The sequence below is a fragment of the Sorex fumeus genome, unplaced genomic scaffold, assembly GCF_029834395.1.
Source record: "Sorex fumeus unplaced genomic scaffold, SorFum_2.1 ptg000009l, whole genome shotgun sequence".
In the NCBI taxonomy this organism is placed as follows: Eukaryota; Metazoa; Chordata; class Mammalia; order Eulipotyphla; family Soricidae; genus Sorex; species Sorex fumeus.
This window is the reverse complement of record NW_026606066.1, coordinates 29,031,210-29,056,443: the sequence shown is the minus strand read 5'-3', so window position 1 is coordinate 29,056,443 and position 25,234 is coordinate 29,031,210. Positions and strand designations below refer to the sequence as shown.

Below are 25,234 nucleotides of genomic sequence, written 5' to 3'. Positions count from 1 at the left end.
GAATGATGGACCTTATCTATCATTTATTTGACTCATGTGTACACCCATGTATATTACAGGCCTTTTATTTAATTATTCAGGAATTTGGCACATGAGATGCATTATCTAATTCCTCTGGGGTCTTCCACTGGCAAAAATAAATATAAAGACTGTGGCTACCAAATGCTTTTTTCTCTTTTTAATATAATTTAAAGTAACGGTCTTATGATTTCTACACTTAATTCATTGTATTTTAAGTTTTTAAGTGACTAAAAATACTACAAAGAAAAATAATCAAGAAGATTCTATTATTTAAAAAAAAATCGACATTAGGTGAACATCTTCCCTGACAACGTTTTGCAGACACACAAATATGAGGAATGATTAGATGAACAATTAGGGAAAATTTGATAGAAATAATTTTATAATATAGGTACAGATCGCATATGTATTATTTTTAACAAAAGAAAAAACATGAAACAATAAAAATAAAAAGTGGACCAACCAGAGAACTGAGGCTTCTTCACTAACAATAGTCTTGCAAAGAGCATCTGAGGAGCCAGGGAGATGACCCTTGGGGCTGAGACATGCTCTGCATGGGGGAGTCCCAGGTTTGATCACCCTAGGCACCACCAGAGCTGCTAGGAAAAAATAGAAATTCTCACTGTGTGTAAGCTTTTATAAACAGTAAAAACAGGGGAATATGTTGGATTTCTTTTCAGGCTAATCCAAGAAAGTTTTAGTTGCCTTGATTTGTGCGGTGGGAGCGGGCAGCTGGGGTCAGATCCTGCAGTGTTTGTGGTACCCACTCACTGCACTGTACTCTGGGTTCACTCCCAGTAGCACACAAAGTAAGCATTTTAATCCATGTACTATCTCTTCAGCCCTTAAATGGATTTCAAAGTTGAATTTTTTTTAGGGGCAAATAGTACAATATCCTTAGTGAAATGATAGTCTTAATGAGAAACATCATAGTCGTAATCCTCTGGTACATTACATATACCTTTTTTTAAGAATTCTTGCATAAACTAATAATTTCTTTTACTGTCCTTTAAAAGGAAGTCAACATACTTCAAAAATTTTTTTGAAATGTAACTCAGTTTTCCAAAGAAGAGAAAATATAGGGCCAGAAAAATAGAAGGATTTGGTTACTTGCAGTGCATATGGCTGACCCTCCTTCAATTTCTGAGATTCTAAGCATTGCCAGAAGTGATTCCTGAGCAAAAAGCCAGGAATAAGGCCTGAGTACCAACATGAGTGGCCCCAAAATAAACAAAAATGTAAGAGAAGATACTAACACATATATAATAATTACACACACGAAATTCAATAACTACATTATTTGAACAATTAGTCACAGTCATTTCAGAAAAAAATATAACATTTTTAATTTACAGAGAATCAAATCTTAGTAATTAATAGTCTTCAAAGTGTAATTTTTGTTTTGGTTTTGATTTGGAATTTTTGGGTTTTTTTGTTTGTTTGTTTGGTTTTGGTTTTCATGGGGTTTTATTTGGGGGGGGTTGTTTGTTTGTTTGTTTGTTTGTTTGTCTGTTTGTTTGTTGGGCTCTTTGGATCATGCCTGGCAGTGTTCAGAAGTTACTTCTGGCTCTGGTCTCAGAAATTACTCCTGGCAGTGCTCAGTTGACCATATGGGATGCTGGAGATTGGACCTGGGTAGACTGCGTGCAAGGCTAATGCCCTACCCACTGCACTACCACTCGGAACCCCAAAATTGTACTTTTCGTAACAACTTTTTTTACTAAAGGGTAAGTTTTCTGGGGGCCAGAGTGATAATACAGTGGACAAGGTACTCACCTTGCACACAGACAATGCAGATTCAATCCCCAGAACCCTGTATAGTTCCCTGGAATGATCCTTGAGCACAGAGCCAGGAGTAACTCTTGAGTACTACAGAGTGTGCTCCCCCACCCCACCAAAAAAAGGGAGTAAGCTTTTAAAAACCCACAGTGGAAATAGTTACAGATTTATGCACAGTTTAAAAATTTCATAGTTTCTCATTGTCAGAGTAGGGAGAAGGAAGAATTTCTCTCTTCTGCACAAATAGAGTTAAGAATGTGGTTGATCCTATTTAACTTTGATGTGAACAGAAAGAGCAACACAAGTTTCTCTGTTTTTAAAGATGATAAATTCAACCCTAGGGAGTCACCGCTGTGCAGAAATTCATGTAAATCATCACTGTGTTCTAATTTATGGTGCCTGACCCTCAAGATACCAGGCATGTAAGTTCACAAATCCTTCTGAATAGGGGGACCTGGAGCAACAGCGCACGGGATTTTTGGTTTTCTGAAATGCCTGGAATGAACCAGTAAAGTGGAAGCAGAGTTTAAAAGTCTTATGCCTTTTCCTTCATCTTCAAAGGTTTCTTCTAAGGTCTTGTAATCATATTTACTTGAGCGGTTGCTCAGTCATTGCTCACATCAGGAATTCGTTCACTGCCATTTCACCTCTCTCTGCTATCATGCACCATCATTCTTTGCTAATTTTACTAAAATCCCATTGCTTTTATTCTCTCCATGTATTTCTTGACAGTTCTTGCTCCTCTGTCAATATTTCTTCACTTCAAGTTATTAATGGTCTGTACCTGGCACCTGGCAGCTCAGTAGATATTTGTTCTCTTTATAAACATTCCTCTCCCTCAGTCCGTGTCCTCCTTCTCAGCTGCCTATTGCAACTCTCATAATCCATCCTGTTTTAGCAATTAGTAAATTCTTATTACACATCAGACACTGTGCTGACCGATCTACCTGTATTATCTCTGCCCATCTCACAAATCAATGAAGCAGAGACATTGTAATTCCTATTTTTGAAGGAGGCATGTAAAGCTGAGTGGTAGGATCACCTGCCCCAAAATTTGCTTTTAAGTCTTCCCATCTTTAGAATATATTCTTGTAACAATCACCTTTGATTATCTTTTGAACACTCTTGAGAAATGCCACAGTACACAGTGCACCTTGTTTGGTTTCAACAATCCTTCTTCAGAAAGTTCTGTTCCCAAGGGCTGGAATGATAGCACAGCGGATAGGGCATTTGCTTTAAATGCGGCCCAACCTGGGTTTGATTCCCAGCATCCCATATGGTCCCCCAAGCATGGCCAGGAGTAATTCCTGAGTGCATGAACCAGGAGTAACCCCTGTACATCGCTGGGTCTGACCCAAAAAGCAAAAAAAAAAAAAAAAGAAAGAAAGTTCTGTTCCCAGATGGTACTCAGGGGGTTGTAGCAAATGTATTTAAAAGCTTCAAATAACAATCTATGTGTATCATAAATTATATTCTGTGAGGGCAAATTAAGTCATTTTACATAAAATTTATTCCCTTATAGTATATTCCACCAAAAGAATGTACTTTGAAGCACAGAGAAAGGAACCAACAGTTCTACCTCCACCTCTTAAAATAATGTGTTTTATTATGGGGCCAAAAATAACTTCTCCTTTACTGAAAACAATGAAATGTAAAGAGTACTTAATAAACAAGTAAGTCATTATATTGCTTTTTAACTGATAGAAAAAATGTTTGATGAATAGCACTTTATTCTTTAATAAAACTACATTCAACACTTACAAATAGAAAAGGACCACTGTTATTATAAGGTTCTCAGTGAAAGGAAAATATATATCCATAAATATAGACCTTGGAGGGGAGCGGGTTGAGCTTTCCTCCCCGCCCCGACCAGGGCTCCGGCAGCTGAAGACCTCCAGGACCAGCCACCACCATGCTGAGACCACTCTCCGCACACATGAAGGTACTGGCAGAGGGACAAATCCACACGGGTTCCAGGGTTGAGATCTCCAAGCCTACTTGGATTGGAGTCGAGCATCCTCCACCCAGATCTTCCAAATTCCAGTAGGCAGGGGTCACACCCACCACCTGGCCCCCTGGCGCTGTGCAATCCCATCAACGGCCAAGACTCAGAGAGTATAAAATACAGCTCCTGGAACCGCGCAGCCGCATTTGCGGCCGCGTGACATCTTATCAAGACATCATTTTATGACATCTTATTATCTCATTGCTACTTTGGACAAACTTGCATGCTATCGAATGTAGCCTGCCCACAGGGCAGAGTCTGGCAAACTCCCTGTGGCGTACCAAATATGCCCAATACCAGTAACAATGATGGGTCTCATTCTCCTAAAGAGCCTTGAATATAATCTCAGGGCTAGGATGAAAGAGACGTTACTGGGGCCTGCTTGAGGCGATCGACGAATAACAGGATGATGAAATGAAAAATGAAATGAAATAGAGACCTATTGTAGGAGGAGAAAGAGAGAAATGGCAGGAAGAAACAGGAAGTGGGAAAGATAGAAAGAAATAGATCTCATAAAATAGCAAGAAATTGTAAATGCTGTACAAGTGATACAAACAATAAGTGCTACAGAAACTAAGAGAAATTAGCTTGAAATATCAATGATATATGAAACCAAAAAATCCACAGAAGACAATGTAGGTGAAACTTTCCATGACATCAGTATTAGAGATGTCTTTGGGAATACAACGGCAAAGAAAATTACAGAAAAATAAATGAATGGAACTGGGGCTGGATAAATAGTATAGTGGGGAAAGCCTTGCATATGACCAACCAGGGTTTGATACCCTGCAGCACATATGATCCCCTGAGCATCTCCAGGAGTGATCCCTGAGCACAGAGCCAAGCAGTAAGCTCTGAGCACAGACAGGTGTGTTCCCAAAACAAAAATACATAAATAAATGTGACTATATAAAAATTTTTAAAAATTAATGGCAGAAGAAAATGCATAATAAAAAGACAGCCTACTAGATGATAAAGATATTTGTACAACAAACATAGACTAGGGTTTAATATTTAAGATTTGTAAAAAACTTTTGAAATATAATTGGAAATGACCTAACTGAAAAATGAATAAGATTCAAATAGATATATACTTCTCCAAGGAGGATATATACATGGCCAACAAAGATATAAAAAGATGTTTGCCATCACTTATTACTGGAGAACTTCACATCAAAATCACAGTGAAACACAAGGAGGTCATTTAGAAGGCATGTGTTTTCAATCCCCCGGCACCACATGATCCCCCAAGTACCATCAGAAACAACTCCAAAGCATCCAGCTGAGAGTCATCCCTGTACACCAGGTATGGCCTTGAAATAAACAAAAATTCAACATTTTCATACCAATAAGAATGGCTTACATCAAAATGAACATAACAAGTGTTAATGAGGTGATGGTAAAACTCCTTTGCTGCCAATTGAAATGTATGCAACCATTTGGAAAACTTGAACTTCCTCAAGAAGCTAAAACTAGATGCATGAGCCATGGAGATAGGGACTGACAAAATAGTTCAACAGGCTAAATGCATGAGACCCAAGTTTGATCCTTGGCACTGCATGGGTGTGCACATGAGCACAACTAGATGTGGTCCCAAAACAAACAAAACATACAAACAAATAAATCACTTTGGATGATGCAAAAATATTTCACAGATTGAGCTGTGCTAAAAAAAATTACTTTGAGGAGCGTTAAGGGCATGTAAGTGGCAGAGGTGTACAGCAACTTTATAGGTCAATACCAAAACTTTAACACTATTGTAACCCTGTTATAGTAATAAAATAAATAAATTTGTTAAAGGAAAACTTTTTCTGGTTTGGTTTGAGGGCCCTACCTAACAGTGCTCAGGGATTGTTTCTGACTCTGTGCTCAGAGGTCATTCCTGTTGGTGCTCAAAACACTATTATGTACTGTTTGTGATCAAATCAGGGTCAGCCATGAATAGCACAAGCACCTTCACCCATGTGCTATGTGCTCTCTCCTGCCCATAAAGGATGTTAGAGAGAAGGTGAGAGATAATTATGTATGAGGGGTGTAAGAAAAGGTTAAAAGGCATAAAAGCATAAATTTTCTTAAGAATAAACAGATGACACTCTCTAGAGCAAAGTTTTATATCAGTCAGTTAAGATTAATATAGATGGTTACAGTTTTTGTCAAAGTACTTAAATCTCAGCTTCAAACCTTTTGGAGGGGCCATAGTGACAAAATGGGTAGGGTGTTTGCCTTCATGTGACCAACCCAGGTTCGATCCCCTGCCCCCATATGGCTCTAAGAGACCACCAGGAGTAATCTCTGAGTGCAGAGCCAGGTGTAAGCCTGAACACTGCCAAGTGTGAACCAAAAGAAAATAAATAAAAAAAAAAACATTCTTCTTGAGATCCTCTTCTTGAGATAGCATAGGAATTGAAGGGCTTGCCTTGCATATAGCCAATTCCAGTTTGATCTCTGGCACCTCAAATAGTTCCACAGGTATCACCAGGCATGTCCCCTGAGGATAAGTTAGGGGTGTTCCCTGAATACTCCCATGTGAGGGAGTATATATACTCCCTGTATACCCCCAACCCCACCAAAGGAAAAGACATTGGAGTTCCTACCACTGGCAGCTAGATACTACCAATATCTTACAGTGGAGCAACACAATGATGTCAGTGCTTTAAAATAAATTGATTCAGAAGGAGACTAAAGAAAGACCAAGAAAGCATCTTTTAATTTCATCGCTGATATGTGATAAACCCTGAACCAGTGGAAAAGGGGGAAAGGTAAGAGACATTTTGAAGAAAAAGTGGTCAGAGCTTTTGATTCATGGAAAGGAGAAATGAGTTGTTAATTCATTATCTCTTTTCTTCAATGAACAGAGATTTTACTTTGAAATCTCAGTTAAATTAAAGAAGTTATTTCACTATTAAGGACTATAGAAATAGAACAGCAGCAGGTAAGGCATTTGTCTGCACTTCTATGTTCATTGTAGCACTATTCACAATAGCCAGAATCTGGAAAACACCTGAGTGCCCAGGATCAGATGACTGGAAAAGAAACCATGGTAAATCTACAATGGAATACTATGTGGCTGTTAGGACAAATGAAATCATGAAATTTGCTTACATATAATGGACATGAAGAGTATCATGCTGAGTGAAATGAGTTACGGGATAAGGACAAACATAGAATGATTATACTTGTTCACTGACTTGCCGGACATAAAAAACGTAGTATGGGGCTGGAGTAATAGTTCAGCAGGTAGGGTGTTTGTCTTTCATGCTGTTGATTTTGGTTCCATCCCTGGCATCCCATATGGTCCCCAGAACACCACCAGGAGTAAGTCCTGAGTGTCTCCTGATTTGACAAGCAAACAAACAAATAAACAAACAAAACATAGTATGAGACTAGAACCCAAAGACAGTAGAAACAAGGACTGATCCATGGTTGGAAGCTTGTAACAAATGGGGGTGGGGTGGGGGTGGGTGCAGTTAGAATAGATAATAGACCATTGTGACAATAACAGTTGGAAAAGATCACTCTGAACAAGAACTGAGTGCTAAAAGGAGGTAAAGTGATATACATGATAACCTTTCAGTACCTGTATTGCAAACCACAATGCCTAAAAGGAAGAGACAGACAGAGAGAGAGGGAGGGAGAGAAAGAGGGGGGAGAGAAAAGGAGAGAGAGAGAAAAGAAGAAGAAGAAGAAGAAGAAGAAGAAGAAGAAGAAGAAGAAGAAGAAGAAGAAGAAGAAGAAGAAGAAGAAGAAGAAGAAGAAGAAGAAGATTTGTTCTAGAGGCAGACTGGTGGAAGCAATAGGGAAACTGGGGACATTGGTGGTGGAAAATGTACACTGGTAAAAGGATAGATGTTGGAACATTATATGACTGAAATCCAATCTTGAACAACTTTGTAACTGTGTCTCTCACAGTGATTCAATAAAAAGGTAGGAGTAGGTGAAAGGAAGAAAGCATCTAAGTTCGAATGACTCCTTTGGGCTCTTCTTTCCAAATAACATCAATAAGATTATTAGAAGTAGAAGTAGAAGTATTTAAATCTTTACAATCAATTTAAGTGAAAGATCTTCCTTTCATACCGGGGTTAAGATATTTTTCCCTTCTTGGTTTGCTATTGGATTTAGTTTGTATTTAAGTGATTTTCTTGTGTAATAATAAGAAGAAGAAGTAATAAGTATAACTTCAGAAATAATATACGGTAGCTCGCCGTGATGGTATATAAGACATTAAAATAATATTTTAGATTTGTTTACACCCCAGAAATATTTAAAACATAGTTCAAAACTAAGAAAATCCTGATTTCTTTTTAGATGGAGATTTATCATTATTTGTGAGATATGTCCAGCATGGTTTCACTTTAAAACCACAAATAAAGTTTTAACAATGTGTATTTTTTAAGAGGTCTGTGGTCAGATGCAACATCTCTCTGAACCTGATTAGGACCTGAGGTTTATAAATCCAATATTCGGCCAGTAGAGAGTAGAGAGCATTTGTTTGGCCATAAGAAATAATTAAGAACTTAGAGCTAATGCAACTCTCCAGAGCCTGTTCTGAAGGCATGATGAACGGACATAACCTCTTCTGGCATCAAGCCTCACCAGACATTAAAATTGAGGCAGAGTAAATCACACACAATTAATTTTTGGAGAATCTAGGTGATATTGCTTTGGGTCTTTACTCAGCAAATCTTATATTTGCTCATTCTTAACTGGATATTTCATGTTATTAAATGCTTTATTTCTTTCTCACTCTACTATCCTGAATCCAGGAAAATAGACACATAGTCATTCTGTGAAGACAAAGGAACATTGAATAGTTTATTAAACAGTCAGAACTATTGTATTTATTCTGTATATTCATTCTTTCAAGGGCTGACAAAAAGGTAAATTAGCATAATTAGCTTAGAAATAGAAATGGGATTGTCTTAGCAGTTGCAGTTTGCATAGTGACCATCTTGATTCATGAAAGATCTTAGTCAAACCAACACAGAGTTCTGAATAATGGTAAGAATGTTCCATAAATGATCCACAAGGGTTAGGCACCTCTACCCACCAGATGTATTTAATATGTGAAACACACTTCTCCAGTATAAACATAGAATATTGCAATCCCAGGAACTACAATTGGTTTCTTAGAACTAAACTCTTTCTTCCCATGACAGAACTAAAATGAAATATGCAAAAGCCACTGATGTGTTTCTGTAGCATTTTCATTGCTGGAAGAGACCTCCAGAGGTCACCTACTTTGTCCCAATCCCCAGTCAGGACTTTCCCTAATACTGAATATAGCTGTATAGCGATCTGCATTAAGAAAGCTTTTAAAGATCCCTAGGGTTGGTCAAAAAATAGCTAATATTGGCTCGATTCATAGAACATTGTTTTACATATGTCAAAATAGCCACCTTCATCAGGAAAGACATCCATGGGGGTTATTAAGTGGTAATCGTAACTTCAAAGGAAAAGCTCTATTTTTCAGGGGGAAAAAAGGAAAGCAGACTGTGGAAATGGCCACACTTGCTGGTATTTTTGTTGTTGCTTAGGTGTTTTAAGCAACATTTTAATGACTATCAGAGAAGAAATGTAGTCTTAGCAAAGACCACTGCAGAGGAAATCTGTGGGTGGCTGATAGCTAGCATATCACAGGTTCCTTAGCAAGTCCTTTTAATAGATACAGAGCTCTGAGGGGGCTGTTGTTTCAAATAAGACCTGATTAGCATCAAGTTAGTGATGGACAGGTAAAGTAAGAATAATATTGACAGACCTGCTTTTTAAGTGGTATCTTCCTCCCACAAACCAGCTGAGTTTGGTAGAACTGGTCTTCTGTTTTTCCCCCAGTTATATTCAATGGTGACCATAAGGAACAGGAATTCAATTGTAATTTCAATTTACAATTAACTGCATTACTATTTTACAGGGAAAACTCTTTCATCGTTGTTAGATCTCTAAAGTTCTAATGTAAAGAACTATTTGAGAATCTAGAAATCTAGCTAAAAAGGAAGCTAAAGTCCTTATCTGGATTATTTTGACCTAAAGTCTTCCTGTTATAGAGTATTTAAATAGAGGAAAAAAATTTGTCCTGACAACTGTCCTAAGTATATACATTGTGTATTAACATTACATTTTTTTTCTAGTGATATTACTGAGATTATAAACAAGCCTGATCAATTATGGGTGTTGGGTGCTGAGAGTTGGGTAGAAATGAGTGTGTGTGTTTGTGTTTGTGAGAGAGAGAGAGATCATATACCCTTAAGCCAACTTAAAAATGTTGTGTTTGTACTTCTTGCAAAAATTTCACTTGGAATTTTATCATTTAAAAACAGAGAGGCTCCTCTGTGCTATCTCTTGCAAGGCCAGATACAGAGTCTGAGTTACAAGAAGTGGAGAGCTCAGGCCTCTCTAAGCCCCTTTGTAATTCTTAACTTTGGAAATGGGAATTTAGCTCCTGGGAACTTTTGATGTGCAACTAACTTCCTTTCTCAGAGAATGGATTTAGTAACAAAGTCTTTGGATGCCTTTCCTCCTCCTTTCTGAAAACAAGAGACAAGAAGAACAAGAGGACCTCTCTGCAAGTCTTCTACATATTCACCATCAAGTTCGCACCCTTATGTGAAGGCATGCTTCCTCAGTTATCTGGAAATGTGGGCAGAGTAGGTTTGTTTCCTTCCTTAAGTTGTCCACATAATTGTTTCTAACTGGTTTGTATACAAAACCTATTTTTTTGTAATCAACCTAAGCAAATTCACACAACAGAATCAAGATTTATTCTGTAGAAGAAACTGTAGTAGAAGAAACTGAATCAGCTGTGAAGATGGCTAAAATGAAAGGAGGGTAAGGAAAAGAGTGGCCCCTTCTTTTTTATTACAAAAGGAAAAAAGTTCAAACCCTTTACATGCTATGACATTAAATGCCATACATAAATTCACTGCAAGCAAGCCTTTTAAAAATATACATACTGTATATATATATATATATATATATATGTATATATATATATTTACATTCAAGTTTGAGTAACTGGCATCAAGGCGTAGTTCAGGTTTTAATCTTTACCCACCCTGTGGATTTGTACGACTACTAACTAAACAGCGATTGTAGCTTCACTCAGGCACATGGAGAGGTAGAAACTGCTTTTTAAAGAAACAAAAATTGGAGTGCAAATACGAAGATCATCATTGAAGCAGCTCAGCTACATCAAGGAGGCCCTAACTAGCTTTGGTCATCTCAAGAAGCTGAATACATGTAACCTTGTCTTTTGAACTAAAACCAGGACAACTTTGGGTAGAGGCTCCTCTTGAGTAGATCAGGGAGTTGGCAGAGTGCAGTAACTCTGCCACTTGACACCCAAGAACTGTATACAACTAAGTTAGGCAACATAGCAGCAGGGTTGGGCTGGCAGCGGGGAACTTTTCCCTGATCAGACACAAATACTATACAAATGAGTGGCTTAGGAGATCACAAATTAATATCTGTCCAGCCACAGCCTGGTTCTCAGAAGTAGAGTAAGACACCTCCTTTGCCAAGTGAAAGCTCTATGCATCTCTGTCCAAGCCCACCTCTATTTCAAAATGAGCTAGCAAGTCTAGACAGAGGTGAGGCGGCCTAGGACTCCAGCAAGCCACGGTTCCTCAGCCAGCCACTAGACTAAACCTCAGGAAGGTTCTTGAGCCTGAGAAGGGCTCCCGGGGTTTTTGCCAGACTTGGCGGGGCTCGTTCCTGAGAGGGGGAGCGGGAAAGAAGCCGGAGGGGTAGCTGTGGGCAGAAGCCCTTCGCGTTCCCTTTTCTTCTGTTTCATCCTGCGGTTCTGGAACCAGATTTTAACTTGGGTGTCATTCAGCTGCAAGGAGTTGGCTATCTCGATGCGGCGGGCTCGAGTTAAGTACTTGTTGAAATGAAACTCCTTCTCCAGCTCGGTCAGTTGCTTGGTGCTGAAATTCGTGCGGATGGTGCTGGCGGGGCTAGCCGCTCCATACTCGGAGAGTTTGCCTGCAACGGAAAGTCGGGCGTCAGCGGGGCTGGAGGACGTGGAGACACGTCGCGGGCAAGCCGTGGTAGGGCTGAGGTTGAGGACTAAAGCTGCGGCGCTACCCTGCCGGGTCCCTGGGCACCCGGTCATGCCAAGAGGAAGGCTGTCCGGAGAAAACACCTCCCGCGCTTTCCTCCAGACCCACTGGCATTTTCCGAACGTGCGCTCGGGACGAGTTTTCACCCCGACACCGAAGTCGCGACGTGCGCTCTCGGCAGGACTCGGTGGGGGAAATCTGGTCTACCCCCACCTGCACCCCCCAACCCCCTTGCAGCCCAAGTCCACGGGCCAAGTACTTACTTTTCTTGGGAGCGTTCCTCTTCACTTTCATCCACTCGAACGTGCTGAAGGCGGCCGGGAGGCCGGAGGTCGGGGAGGCGGACTTGGGGTATGCGCCGGGGGCCGGGGACGCGGTCTGGAAGGCCCCGGCGTGGCCGTCGGCGGGCTCCTTGAGACACGCGGGGAAGGGGCCCGGCTCACCGAAGGCCGCGTAGTCCACCTGGCCGCTGAGCAGGAAGGAGCCACCGCCCGAGAAGACGGCCGAGGTGGCGTAGTGGACGTGCGGCCCCCCGTCGTCGGCCGGCCGCCCGAGCGCGCACGGGAAGTCGAAGGCGGGCCCGGGCCCCAGGAAGCCGTAGTCGGCGCCCCCGGCCGCAGCAGGTGCGGCGCCCGCCTCGTAGGCCCCCTCCAGGCTGCAGGGCGCGAACGGGGGCGCGGCCGGGGGCGGCACGGGGGGCTGCGCGGGGGCGGCCGGCGGCGACGGAGCGGGCCGGGCGGCGGGCAGGGGCAGGCAGCTGACGAAGGCGCCGTCACCGCTGCCCAGGGGGAACGCGGGCTGCAGGGCCACCGGGCGGGCGTCGGCGCGGCAGAACTTGGGCGCAAAACTCAGCACGTCGCCGCCGCCGCCGCCACCGCCGCCACACGACACGTACTCCAGGTAGGAGCTCATGGCTCCGGAGCACCCTGCCGAAGGCGCCGGGCCGCGCTGGGGTGCGGGGCCGGGCGGGACCTCCGCGGGCTGCGCCGCGCCGCCTAGCCGCTCCACCCGAGCTGCCCTCGCCGAGCCATGGCGAGCGCGCTAGAGGGAAATAGTGGCCTAATATAGCGGCGGGGGCGGCCACGTGGCCCCGGCCGGCCAATGGGCGCCTTCCCCGCACGGCCCCGGGGCCGGCCGGACGCGCGCCTCCGCCGCCTGCCCCGCCGCTAACTTTGCCAAAGCTGCGGGAGGCCGCCGCCCCGCGCCCCCTCGGCCCCGCCGAGAGGCGACCCGGCCCGGGCGGGGCGGGCGCACGACGCAGCTCCGCGGTCAGGTATCGGGCAAGGTGGGGGGCGCGGGGTAGGATAGGCGCACGGGCCACTGAAGTGTGCGCGAGAGGATGGAGCTGTCGAGCTCGTGCCCAGCGGCGGGTGGGCTGCGCAGTGTGGGTGCCGCGGAGTCAAAGGGGTGAAAAGGGAGCGTGAAACCCGGCAGACGGGTGGGTTTCCAGTCCCTGCAGGGAAGCTAAAGCTATTCCTCTTCTCTCGTGTCGGGGTTCTGTGCGCTTTGGCATTTCTCAACGTCGTGTTATCCTCTCCTAAATCTGACCTAATGCAGAATTTCCACCCTTATTCGTCCTCCCTCCGACTCCTGGGACTTGGTTCAGTGCTGAAGGTGAGATGTACCTAAGATGACCCCCAAGTCTTCACTTTTCAAACCAGGTTTCTACCTTCTTCCCAACCTCCCCTTCCTCCGCGGCGCCCCTCCCTTTCCCTAAGGCGGCAGGTTTAAGGTGCTATGGAGTGTCAGGATTAGATTAGACGGAAGATGGCCCTCTGCCTGATGGCGAAGGTTAGCAGATTTCTGCTCTGGCTGCATTGTCAAAATAGAGACTGTCCTGGGTTGGGGGCGCGGTGCTCTCCTGTGCTGGAGGCTGGACCCGCTCCCGGCGGCGCTCACATGCTCCCCGGAGCTGGGCTCCAGAGCGCACCAGCTTCCCAGGCACCTGGCACTTCTCAGAGGTTTGGACCAGCTTGTACCTCGGAGCAATTAAGGCTTCAGTTCCATCAGATAAGTGCTGCGTCGTCTCTTGCGAGTGAAATCTGAGGGCTCAGAATGTTAATGGGCTCACTTCTTTCCCTTGATAATATGGTTTGTTTACTTAGTGTAGAGAGACGGGAAATAAAAGTGCAATTGGCTCAGGAAATGAAGAGTGGAAGGGTTACAAAGACATGCTTTCCATCGATGAACTTTCCCACTCCCTACCCCCACCCCAGCATTTCTCTTAATGTTTCCCTCTCCAGTCTCTAGGAAAATAACAAATTAAATAAATAAAGGTTATTTACACACAGCAGTAATGAAAGACGATGGTTTCCTAAGAGGGTGTGAATCAGAAGTCTACTCTTGGCTTATTCAAGTGCCCTTGAGAAGTTGATCTATTACAGCCGCTGAGTTATGGTGGCCAAGGCTTTATTATTGTTTCACTGATCCACTTGTCAGGAAAGAGCGATTGAGCTCTGGCCCAAAACCCCACTCTGGGGAAGTCTGGAAAATAGGAGCCACCACAGTCCAGGGGATCATTCCTTACAGGGATGTGAACTTGTGGATAAACAAAACCCACCTAAGTGCAGAGGCTGGAGAGCTTGAAGCTGAGCCAAGGGGAGGGTGAGGGAGAGACCTTGAGCACAAAATTATTTGTGGGTATGGGGGTCCTGCCTTGCTGGACTTCTAGTAGTTAGGCAAGAAATAGAATCCTGTGCTGAAAATAGCCCTTCATACTTGATGTTGCTGCTTCAGTTTTGTCCTGCAGCCAATCAGCTGCCAGGTCCGAAATAGTTTTTGAAAGGGAGGAAAGTGAAGACTGAAAGTCTATCTTTCTCCATGTGGACACATCTCTCCCTGTGCTTCCTTCTGTGCTGTTCCGGCCAGGTGTCAGGGGACCTGATGCAGTTAACTTGCTCTGCCCCCATTCCCCTCCCATGTTGTCCCAACTCTCACAGTCACTCAAAATTTGAGACCCTTCCTCCAAAGATACTCATCAAATGACACTTGCCAGAGGCTTCAGGGGGTCAAGACAGAAGATGGCCTTGTGAGTCTCTGTAGAAGAATTTTTCCCAGCTACAGCCCAGGATGAAGAACAGAAAACCCACCCAGAATGTCTAATGTGACCACCATGAATATGACCAAAGCCTGTCAAACTAAGAGCCTTTTCTCTAAGATTTCTGGGGCAAAAAATAACACAGGCAGTCTACATGACCTGATGACTTTTTTTTTTTTTTTTGGTCTGCAAGGAACAGGATTTTGCTGCTGAGTGTTTGGGACAGCAAGTGACTTCCTGTCACCAGTAGACCTGTATTGACTTTGTCATACCCATGAACTCTACACAGTATTTCCCTCAAATAAAATTTTGGAGATTAAGCCTTTGCTGAAAGAAAAAAGTTTTCTAAAAGAGAATAATATTTTAATTTTGCTTTTGTTTTGGGGCCACACCTGGCAATGCTTGGGGCTTACTCCTGACTCTGCTCAGGGATCACTCCGAATAGGGCTCATGGGACCATATGCAGTGCTGTATTGTTTAGTGTTTAGAACTGTCGGTGAGTGTAGATGGGTGAGGTACAAAATATTTTTCCAAAGCCAATAGCAATTTGCTAGTAACTGCATATAAAGAGCTACTTTCTCTTCCTTCATCTGCTGTTACCTTTAATCTCCCAATCTCTCCCAACCTCTACACACACAGACCAGAAAGATATGCACAGAAATGAATAGTTTGTGTCTAAGATGCTCACAGAGTACATGAAAAATGTCTTACTAATTTTATTGTTTGTGTCTCCTGAGTCACAATATCTTTTATCCTTCGGTGCAGTTTCTCAACTTGCTTAAATTGCAAGTCGGAATTCTGGTCATCTCAAACTCATATTCAACCAACATTTTCTGAGGACCTTACTGTGAGAGAGGTGGAAGGTTAGACTGAAATGGAAAATAGTATTCTCAGTCAAAGGAACTGGAATTTTTTTGGGCTGGAGCAATAGCACAGCGGGTAGGGCGTTTGCCTTGCACGCAACCGACCTAGGTTCGATTCCCAGCATTCCATATGGTCCCCCAAGCACCGTCAGGAGTAATTCCTGAATGCATGAACCAGGATTAACTCCTGTGCATCACCGGGTGTGACCCAAAAAGAAAAAAAATAACTGGAATTTTTTGCAATACCATGCATGAATCTAGTACAGAAGAATCTAGGGCCATTATTTTCTAAGGAAAGATTAGAAAATGTTATTAGAGAATGTGTGTGTAGAAATATGTGGATATGGATATGTTGTTCTTTTGGGGTCACACCCAACAATGTTCAGGCGTTACTCCTGGCTCTGCAATCAGGTATTATTCCTGGCACTGCTGGGGGACCATATGGGATGCTGGAAATCCAACCCAGGTTGGTCGTGTGGAAGGCAAACGCCCTACCCTCTATACTATCCCTCTGGCCCCAGGATATGGGATTATTCTGAGGACCAGAGAGATACTTCAGAGGGCTGAAGTGCAGGTTAGGCATGAAAGAAGAAGGCCCAGCTTCGAACCCTGGTACTGCATGAACCCTCCCTAGCACCTCCAGGGGTGACCCCCCAGCCCTGCCCTCCCAAGCACTGAGCCTAAACCTAAACACCTGACCCTAAACACACACACACACACACACACACACACACACACACATACACACACACACATACACACACACACACATACACACAAGTAAGTGACTGGATTGTGTCTGAGATGCTCACAGGTTAAGTAAGAAATGTCTTACTAATTTTATTGCTTATTCAAACCATAAATTTCCAAGGGTCACTTGCCCTGCTGGGTCCTGGTGCTGAGTTCTCAGCAGGAGGTGACTACAGAGAGGCCTGCTTGCCAGGTTGTGTTTGATGTAGGAATGCTTTGAAATCTCTTCCATCCTGCTCATCATAGCAGCCACCCACTCTCTGTCCCCTTACCCTAACCCATGCCTACCTTCCACTCCATTTGAGAGCAGGTTTCTTTATTTCAATCAGAAGGGATGAGGCAGCAGTAAAGTTTCCTGTACATTTGCAGTTATTTCTTAGAAACTTCTAGTTATCTCTCTCTACAGTCCTCTTACCCCTTGAAGAGGCTGGAGCACAAGCAGACTCTTTTTGTGTCTAATTGTTTATGTTTTAGTGGTACACTGTTACTACAGTAAGCCAATCACTGAAGTACCAATATCCCACAGGCTACAGGACTGTAGGACCATTTCTGTTTCGTCCTTTCCCAACTCCCAACCCAAACCTCATTTCTGTTTTTGGAGTCTCTGGGTGAGGTGCATATCCAACAGTACTGAGGGTTACTCCTGCCTCTGTGCTCAGGGATCACTCCCAGCAGAGCTTGGAGGGCTATACATGGTACCAGGGATTAAGTGTGGGTCAGCCTAGAGCAAGGCACAAGTACCTTACCTGCTGCGATATCTCTCTAGTCCCATCTGTCATCAGAGTGGAAGGGTCTTGTTTTTTTTCCCATAGGAAATTGAATGTTCCCTTGCTTTTTTTTTTAATGTATCATGTATGAGTAAGATTATCAATTGTTTGTCTTTCTCCTTCTGGCATATTTCTCTTGATCTCAGCCATAAAGCATAAAAAGGTTTTGACTTATTAGGGTAAACTTTATTGAGGAAAAGGAGGAGGGGAGTCTTTCAAACAAGGTTTGCAGTTCTCTGCAGCACCCGTCCTTCAGTCTTTCTAAGATGGAAATGAAGATGAAAGGGGTCCTAAGAAAAGGAATTTCAAATCTTTCAGAAGTATAATACAACCCTCATGGTGGAAAGCCATTAGAGAGTTGTGCCTCTCCTTAAATGTATTGTGAATGGAAGGTTTATGGGTCATGCCCAAACCTGACACTCAGTAAGTAGTCAATGAATGTTTGTTGGACAGAAATAAAAAATGGACAAAACCCTGTAATGCCCCCTGAGCCCCTCCATGAGTGATTCCTTGAGCACAGAAACAGGAGCAAGCCTGAGTATGAATAGGTATGGTCCAGAAAAACAAAATAAAAATTATTTTGATTTAAAATTATGTAATTAAAATACATGATTCCTTAGGTTACCCTGAGATTTTAATCCAATAGGTCTGACTAAGGAGTCTATTTATATCAGATTCCTTGAGTGATTCTACGGCCAGATTCTTCAGAGCACACTTTGAGGATCTTTGCTTTAGAAGCTAAAGGAGGAAATTGTGGGAAGAGATTCAGTGGTACCAGTTTCATGAGAAATCATAGAGACCTGAAGCTTTGGGTAGACCTGTCTGAAAGCCTGTTTGGGTGGTCTGAGCATAGGCCAATGTCAGTGCTGAGTTCAAGTCTAGTGGGATACTGTTCCAGAAAATAGACAAGAAATAGTACAAGATTCCGAAGTTTTACTGACTGAATTGTGCTTTGCAGGTACCCAACTGCTTCCTGGTTTGGCTTTAAGATGCCAGTGAGGTACAAAGGGAAAGGATTTGACTCTTTTGGTCTCAAAGATAAAACTTTAGGGCCGGAGCGATAGCACAGTGGGTAGGGTGTTTGCCTTGCATGCGACTGACCTGGGTTCAATCCCCGGCATCCCATATGGTCCCCCAAGCACCGCCAGGAGTAATTCCTGAGTGCAGAGCCAGGAATAACCCCAGAGCATCACTGGGTGTGACCCAAAAAGCAAAAAAAATAATCACGATCACAATCATCCTGTTGTTCGTCAATTGCCTCGAGCAGGCACCAGTAACTTCTCCTTCTTCCCAGCCCTGAGATTTTAAAAGAGCCATATTCAGTGCTCTTCCAGGTTTAGGAGAATGAGACCCATCATTGTTACTGGTATTTGGCATATTGAGTACAACACGGGAAGTTTGCCAGACTCTGTAAATAATAATAATAATAATAATAATAATAATAATAATAATAATAAATAAAACAAGCTTCTGGGAGCTTGGTTAAAAATAAAGATAAAACTTTAGAGTGATTTAGAGATAGTGGGAAAAGCGAAGGAGTAGGAATGGGGGATCCAAAAAAGGAAGGAATTAACTCCTTCCCCCACCTCTCTCTCTTTTCTTTCTCTTTCACTTTCTTTTTTTTTTCTTCTTTCCCACACTCAGAGAGAAAATAAGTTTCTGAAAGTCATTTCCTTAACCCCTGTACTATCTCCAGCCTAGCTCTTATTTCTTGAACCTCTCCCAAACTGTTTGAACGTTTAAGCTCCCGGCAAGCATACAAAGGGAGTAAAATGTATTTGGCCTAAACTGTAATTCTTCCTCTGCTTAAAAGATGATCTTTTGGAACTGATAAATTAGTACAGTGGGCAGGACTTTTTTGCCTTGCATGTTGGCCTACCCAGGTTTTATCCCTGGCATTCCATATGGGCCCCTAAGTCCTGCCAGGAGTGATTCCTGAGTGCAGAGCCAAGGGTGCCTCTGAGCACTACCAGCTATGGCCCAAAAATCAAGCAAAAAAAAAATGACCTTCAATATATAAGATGGCAGCTCTAGAGCCCCATCAAGATCAGTGTCATAAGACCTAGTAGTTTAGAGACAGAGCTTTACTCAGAGGTTAAAGGCAGAGAGCTAAAGTGCATGCCGTGCATGCAGAACACCCAGATTAAACCCCCAGCTCTCCATAATTCCCTGAGCATTGCTGGGAGTGGTCCTGAGCAACACCAGATGTGGCCCAAAAACCTAGGCACCTCCCTCCCTCATAAAAGGCAAAATCATCCTGGGGGGAATGAAGGAAAAAAGCCTGACTCTTCAAGTAAGCTGCCTTTCAGTCTGCAAATGAATAAGGCTATCCCTCATCCACACTGCCAAGCAATTAAAGCAATGTGCCAGGAGACACCCTCATTACTGGGTGATCACAAAACAAACATGACTTGATGAGAGGCATCCTGTCTCTTTTTATAATTTATTTGTTAAACTTGTACCCCAGCAACTGGAGAGATAGTATTGCTGGTAAGGTGTTTCCCTTGCATGTGGCAGACCAGGTTCAATTGCTGGCACCCCCTATGGTCCCCTGAACCCTACCAGGAGTGATCTCTGAGCACAGAGACAGAAATAAGCCTTGAGTACCACTACATGTCGTCCAAAACCAAAAGTAAAAATAAACTTGTGCCCCAAGAGTTGAAGAGATAGCACAGAGATTAAGGCAGATAGCACAGCAGGTAGGGCGTCTGCCTTACAAGCGACCAACATGGCCGACCCGAGTTCGATTCCTCCGCCCCTCTCGGAGAGCCCAGCAAGCTACCGAGAGTATTCGATATGCCAGACACAGTAACAACAAAGTCTCCAATGGAGACATTGCTGGGCCAGCTCGAGCAAATCGACGATCAACGGGAGGGCCTTTACCTTTACCTACCTTGCATGCAGTTGAGCCCCATTCCATCCCTAGCACCACATAGGGTCCCCCCCAGTCCTGGTAGGTGAGAGGATAGTTAATACAGAGACAGAAGTAAACCCAGAGTACCACTGAATGTGGCCCAGTCACTCCACTCTTTCCCCCAAGAAACACATCAAAACCCAAACTGTAGCCCAGACTTTGGGAGGCCCTACCCTGAACTTCTTCTACAAGAGAAGGCAGAGTTAGGCCCAAGTGCCCCCCACCCCTTCAGCCAGCCAAGGTAAAGGATCCCCTCACTTCCCACCAAGCTTGATAGGCATCTGGGGCCTAGAAGGACAAAAGAAAAGGTATTTCTAAAAAGAAAGAAAAGGGAGGAAAAGGTATTTCTATCTGGTTAGGGCAAGTATAACTTAAAATACATGCAACAATGTGTGTGAGTGTGTGTGTGTGAGTATGTGTGTGTAAGTATGTACAGGTTACTTATACTGATTATTTGTTGCATTGGATTTTTGGACCACACCCAGCAGCGTTCATGATTTACTCCTGGCTCCTGTGCTCAGTAATCACTCCTGGCAGGGCTCAGGAGACCATATGTGATAACCAGGATCCAGTGATACTGACTGCATACAAGGTAAGTTCCTTGACCCCTGTACAATGTCTCTGGCACCTGATTATTTTTTCCCTCCTTTACTTTTTCATAGGTAATAAATTTGCAGGTTAAATATTTAAAGGGTTCAAAATAGTATGCTTACTCCTGGTTCTATATTCAGGGATCACTCCATGTAGGGCTCCGGGGACCATATGCTGCCCAGGATAAAACTAGGATTTACCGGTGCTGGAGCAATAGCACAGCAGGTAGGGCGTTTGCCTTGCATGCAGCCAACCTGGGTTTGATTCCCAGCATCCCACATGGTCCCCTGAGCACCGCCAGGAGTAATTCCTGAGTGCAGAGCCAGGAGTAACCCCTGTGCATCACCGGGTGTGAACCAAAAAGAAAAAAAAAAAAAACTAGGATTTACCACATGTAAGGCACAGACCTTAACCCCTGCACATTCTCTCCAGCCCTTGCATAAATCATGATTTTAAAAATCTTTTCATAAAGATACATTTTAGCACTTTCTGGTTCATTTGTATAGCTTCAGATACTTAATACAATTTATTCAGTCATTCCCTGTAAATGGGCTTTTAAGGATTTTTTCTTTCCTTCTTCATTTATTTCCCTCCTTCCCTCCCTACATACTTCCCTCCCTCCCTCCTTCCCTTCCTTTCTTCTTTTATTCCTTCCTTTCTTCCTTCCTCACTTTCTCTTTTTTTGTGCTTAGGCCACACAAAGGTGCTCAGGAGTTATTCCTGGCTCTCTCCTCAGGAATCACTCCTGGCAATGCTAAGGAGACCATATGGGATGCCCAGGATCAGACCCTACTAGGCCAAATGTAAGGCAAATGCTCTACCTGCTATACTATCTCTCTGTTCCCAGTTTTTTCCCCAATATATTTGGTAGTGCAAATCCACGTTTGTCATTTATTGAAAATAGTTTGAATAAATACTGATTTAAAAGTATATGCACTGACAACTTTAATACATATTGCCAAATTGTCCTTTATTGAAGTGATGCATGCTTTCCTTGCCAAGTGGGTGGGATATTAAGTGCTTCCCAAATGATAAGCCCTTTACTTGCTCTTACACCATCTCCAAAAATACCATCTCTTATCCTTATTTGAGCCTTTCATAATTCTCATTTGCAAGTGGTGGTACTAACACAGAAAAGATAAACTTCTGTTGTCTCACGCAATGTAAATGGCTGTGGGCATATGTTCAATACTCCTGTCAATGCTACACTGTACCATAGAGAAACGTAAGGAGGTTGAAAGAGAGTGGATAGCTTCAAGCATTCCCTAAAAGAAGCATGACATCAAAAAGCATAGAAGCTTTCTGACATCTGCTAAAAGACCTCCTCTTTAGTAGTCTTATACCAAGCCCACATTTCTGTGTGTCCCCTGGAGAGTACCCTCTGGAAGCCGAGGGGCTCTGATTAGCAATCTGATCTGACCTAGTCCCAAACATTAGCTTGGATTCAGTGTCTGGGAAGCAGTAGTTTGTTGTTTTCAGTTCTTCCAGACTTCTCATTGGTCACCTGGGATCTAAGTATTGATCAGCCTGGTGTGGATCAGAGGATGATAACTCCAGGTTTTAACTTTCTATAGGACAATCTCTTGGAGCTGGTAAAGGTAATCTGTAAGATACATGTTTATGTATATACAGGGATCTACTCATAAACCTTTTATATCTCTTTATTTACTATCTCACTGATGATGAAACGGAAGACCAGGAATATTTTAATATTTTGCTTAGAAGCACTCGGTGGACCAATAACAAACCAAAAAATAAAACACAATATAAACCTAAAACTGAACATAGGTTTCCCCTACCAAGTTTTCTCTTTCTCTTCCTCTATTTGGTGTGTTACATAACTCAGGCCTCAGTATGGAAACCTGAGGATTCACATCCATGGTGCCTCCTCAGTTATCAGCTGATTATCACTGTTCTATAAATTCCGCCTCCTACAGGCCTCTCCTCATCTATTATCTCTGTTACATCAATTATGCAGAATAGAGATAGGTCTTCTCAGCAGTCTCCTTTGATACTCTGTCTCCTCTCTCCCATTCTTCAACCTCACATACTTTAAAAAGTAACCCCAAGCCCCAGCTTACAACACCTCATAGCCCACTCATTAGACCAGATCATTTTCATGGACACTAGGCAACCTTTCTTTAAAAGGTCTTACTCCAAAATACTCTCCTTATTTCAGGCCCAGACCTTCCTTTTCCTTTCTTCCCTCCCTGCTTCTGTATAAGGTGTATCTTCCTCCTGGATGCCCTCCTTCTTACACTTGTCCTATACTTCAGAGATTCAAACTACCCCCTTCTGAGAAGTTTTTTGAAACTTCAGTACACTCAGCAGTTCCTCCATCTTATTCCATGATAGCCATCTCTCTGCGATAGTGTCTGTCATCCTTGCAGAATTATTTTTCTCTCCCACTCAAATCAGGACACAAATTAGATGTGAATTTTTGTATTCCAGAGTCTAGCGTAATGTACACAGAAGCTGTATGGATGCTACTGGTGAAAGGCAGGGAAGGAGGGACACACTGAACCAACAGCAACAGGAATACTGTTTCAATTTGCTTAATTTCAGATCAATGCAAGGAATAGTGCTTTAGGCTTTGTTTTTATGGGGGGGGAGGGGTTTGTTTGTTGTTTGTTTTTTAGTGCTTCAGTTTTTATTTATCTGAAGCAATGTGGTGGCACATTTCTGCAAAGCAAATTGATTTGCATCTAAAAGGATGCAGAGATTGGGTGGGTGTGTGTGTGTGTGTGTGTGTGTGTGTGTGTGTCTGTGTGTCTGTGTGTGTGTATCTTGCTTTCCTATGGGTGGAGAGGGCATATTAAAATAACTTCAAAAACTTCCATGCTGATGTCACTCAGATAAAAAGAGGACATCCCTAATGTACCACTAAAGGGTGTAAGAATGCTTGACCAGCCTCTCACCCAGATCTTCCTAGGTGTGAATGCTGATTACTGACACCTCTCATCCCCCACTCCCCATCCTACCCCCCAACATGCCTGTACCTTGATGGTATTTCTAAAGAGCTGAAATGAAAATGCTCCCAGGTCTTCCTTTACACTAGAAAAGAGAGAACAGACGCGTGACTGTAGTTGTTGTTTTAAGTCTATTTTTATTGTTTGTAACAGCATTCAAGGATAGTTCCAAGTGCAGCTTTACCCTGCTTCCTCCCACACACATTCTCTTGCTGGGATCTAAGGGAACTAAACTAGTTCAAACGTTCCAGGATTCTTTTCCCTCAGGACATCTTTTTTAAAACTCTTAAAGCAGGGTGGTAGGCAGGAGCCTTCTTACCCCTTGGGATTTTTCTAGTCCTGCCTTTAAAAGTGGGCTTGGCCTTGCTGGGCATAAGGGTGTCACTGGGTCAGCAGATGAGGAGGGGTTGAATCACCGAGGATTTAAGAGGAGGGTGGGGGGTCCACCATACCCCAGAGGTCCGAAGGCTTGACCACTGCTGCCAAGTGAGGAGGTGACTGGCCCTTGCAATCCCTCCTGGTGGGCAGGGGCGGACGCACCCCGTGGTAGCGTCTCCTTCACTTGTGGTTTGGTTGCTGGTCGGATCCCAGCTGGCCCAGACTTGCTCTGAAGGAGGAGGAACCGCTGTCGAGCGAAGAGTGCACACCGGGTGATTGATGAACTCTTAATAGGACTAATCTCCCCGCCCCCCACTCCACCCCACCCCACCCCAAAGGCACACCGAGAACCCACGAGCCCCAGCGCCCTCCCCAGGCTCTGCCCTGCTTGGAACTGGTCTGGGCTTTCCGCCGATGGCCCAAGTAAACGCAGTAACACGCACCCAGCCCCTCGCCCACGCCCCGCGCCCCGCAGCCAGCGCCGAGCACGCATAGCCCCTTACGCCCACCCAGCCGCCCTTTGTGCCCAGACCGTCCCGCCGCGGGGGCGGCAGCTGCTTTTGTTTCCCGAGGGAGGGGCGCGGACCCGGGCCCTCGCCGACCCGTCCTTGCGTGTCCCTAGGTTCCAGGACGGCTGGGGGATTCCTTTGTGTGGACTCTGCCTGCCGCGGGGACGGCGTCGTGGCAGCCCCAGGGGGCAGCAGCTAGGGTGCGGGAGACTCGAGACTCGGTACCAGCTCCCGCCGCCTCGAGCTCCGCGCTGCCGACCCCATTTTCCTCTCTGCCCTCTTGGAGGAGGTGGGGAGGGACAGGGCGTTTGTAGGGCAGCGCGGTGAACAATAGAGCCATCCAGAGGCCTCCTCCCGGTCTCCTCAGGAGGCTCCTCTCCCCTCCTGCCAAAAGACTGAGGCCCCAAAGACCCGCCTAGCCTGCTTTTGCGCCTGTTGCCCCAGTGAAAAAACACTACCAGGGCTCTTCCCAATCCCGATCCAAACCAAGATCCCATCCTCGGGCTTTTACTCGGGTTACATCCCTAGTTTCATGAGTCTCCAGATTCTGTTCTTCCATAAAACTGGCCCAGACTAGCTATAGGAACCAGTTGGGAT

General features: G+C 44.1%; 1 protein-coding gene across 1 annotated transcript; it reads right to left on the bottom strand.

Annotated features, from left to right (window-relative positions):
• Positions 1 to 11,447: 11,447 nt before the first annotated feature.
• HOXD1 (homeobox D1) lies at positions 11,448 to 12,771 on the bottom strand. The gene is made up of 2 exons (XM_056110421.1): positions 12,123 to 12,771; positions 11,448 to 11,782 (listed from the first exon to the last, which is right to left on the bottom strand). Exons 1-2 carry the CDS (start codon positions 12,769 to 12,771, stop codon positions 11,448 to 11,450), a joined length of 984 nt encoding a protein of 327 aa, XP_055966396.1.
• Positions 12,772 to 25,234: the final 12,463 nt, after the last annotated feature.

Coding starts and splice junctions, on each gene's coding strand:
- HOXD1 (XM_056110421.1), bottom strand. CDS start 12,771: ATGAGCTCCTACCTGGAGTACGTGTCGTGTGGCGGCGGTGGCGGCGGC. Junction 11,783..12,122: donor GAGGAACGCTCCCAAGAAAA/GTAAGTACTTGG, acceptor TTTCCGTTGCAG/GCAAACTCTCCGAGTATGGA.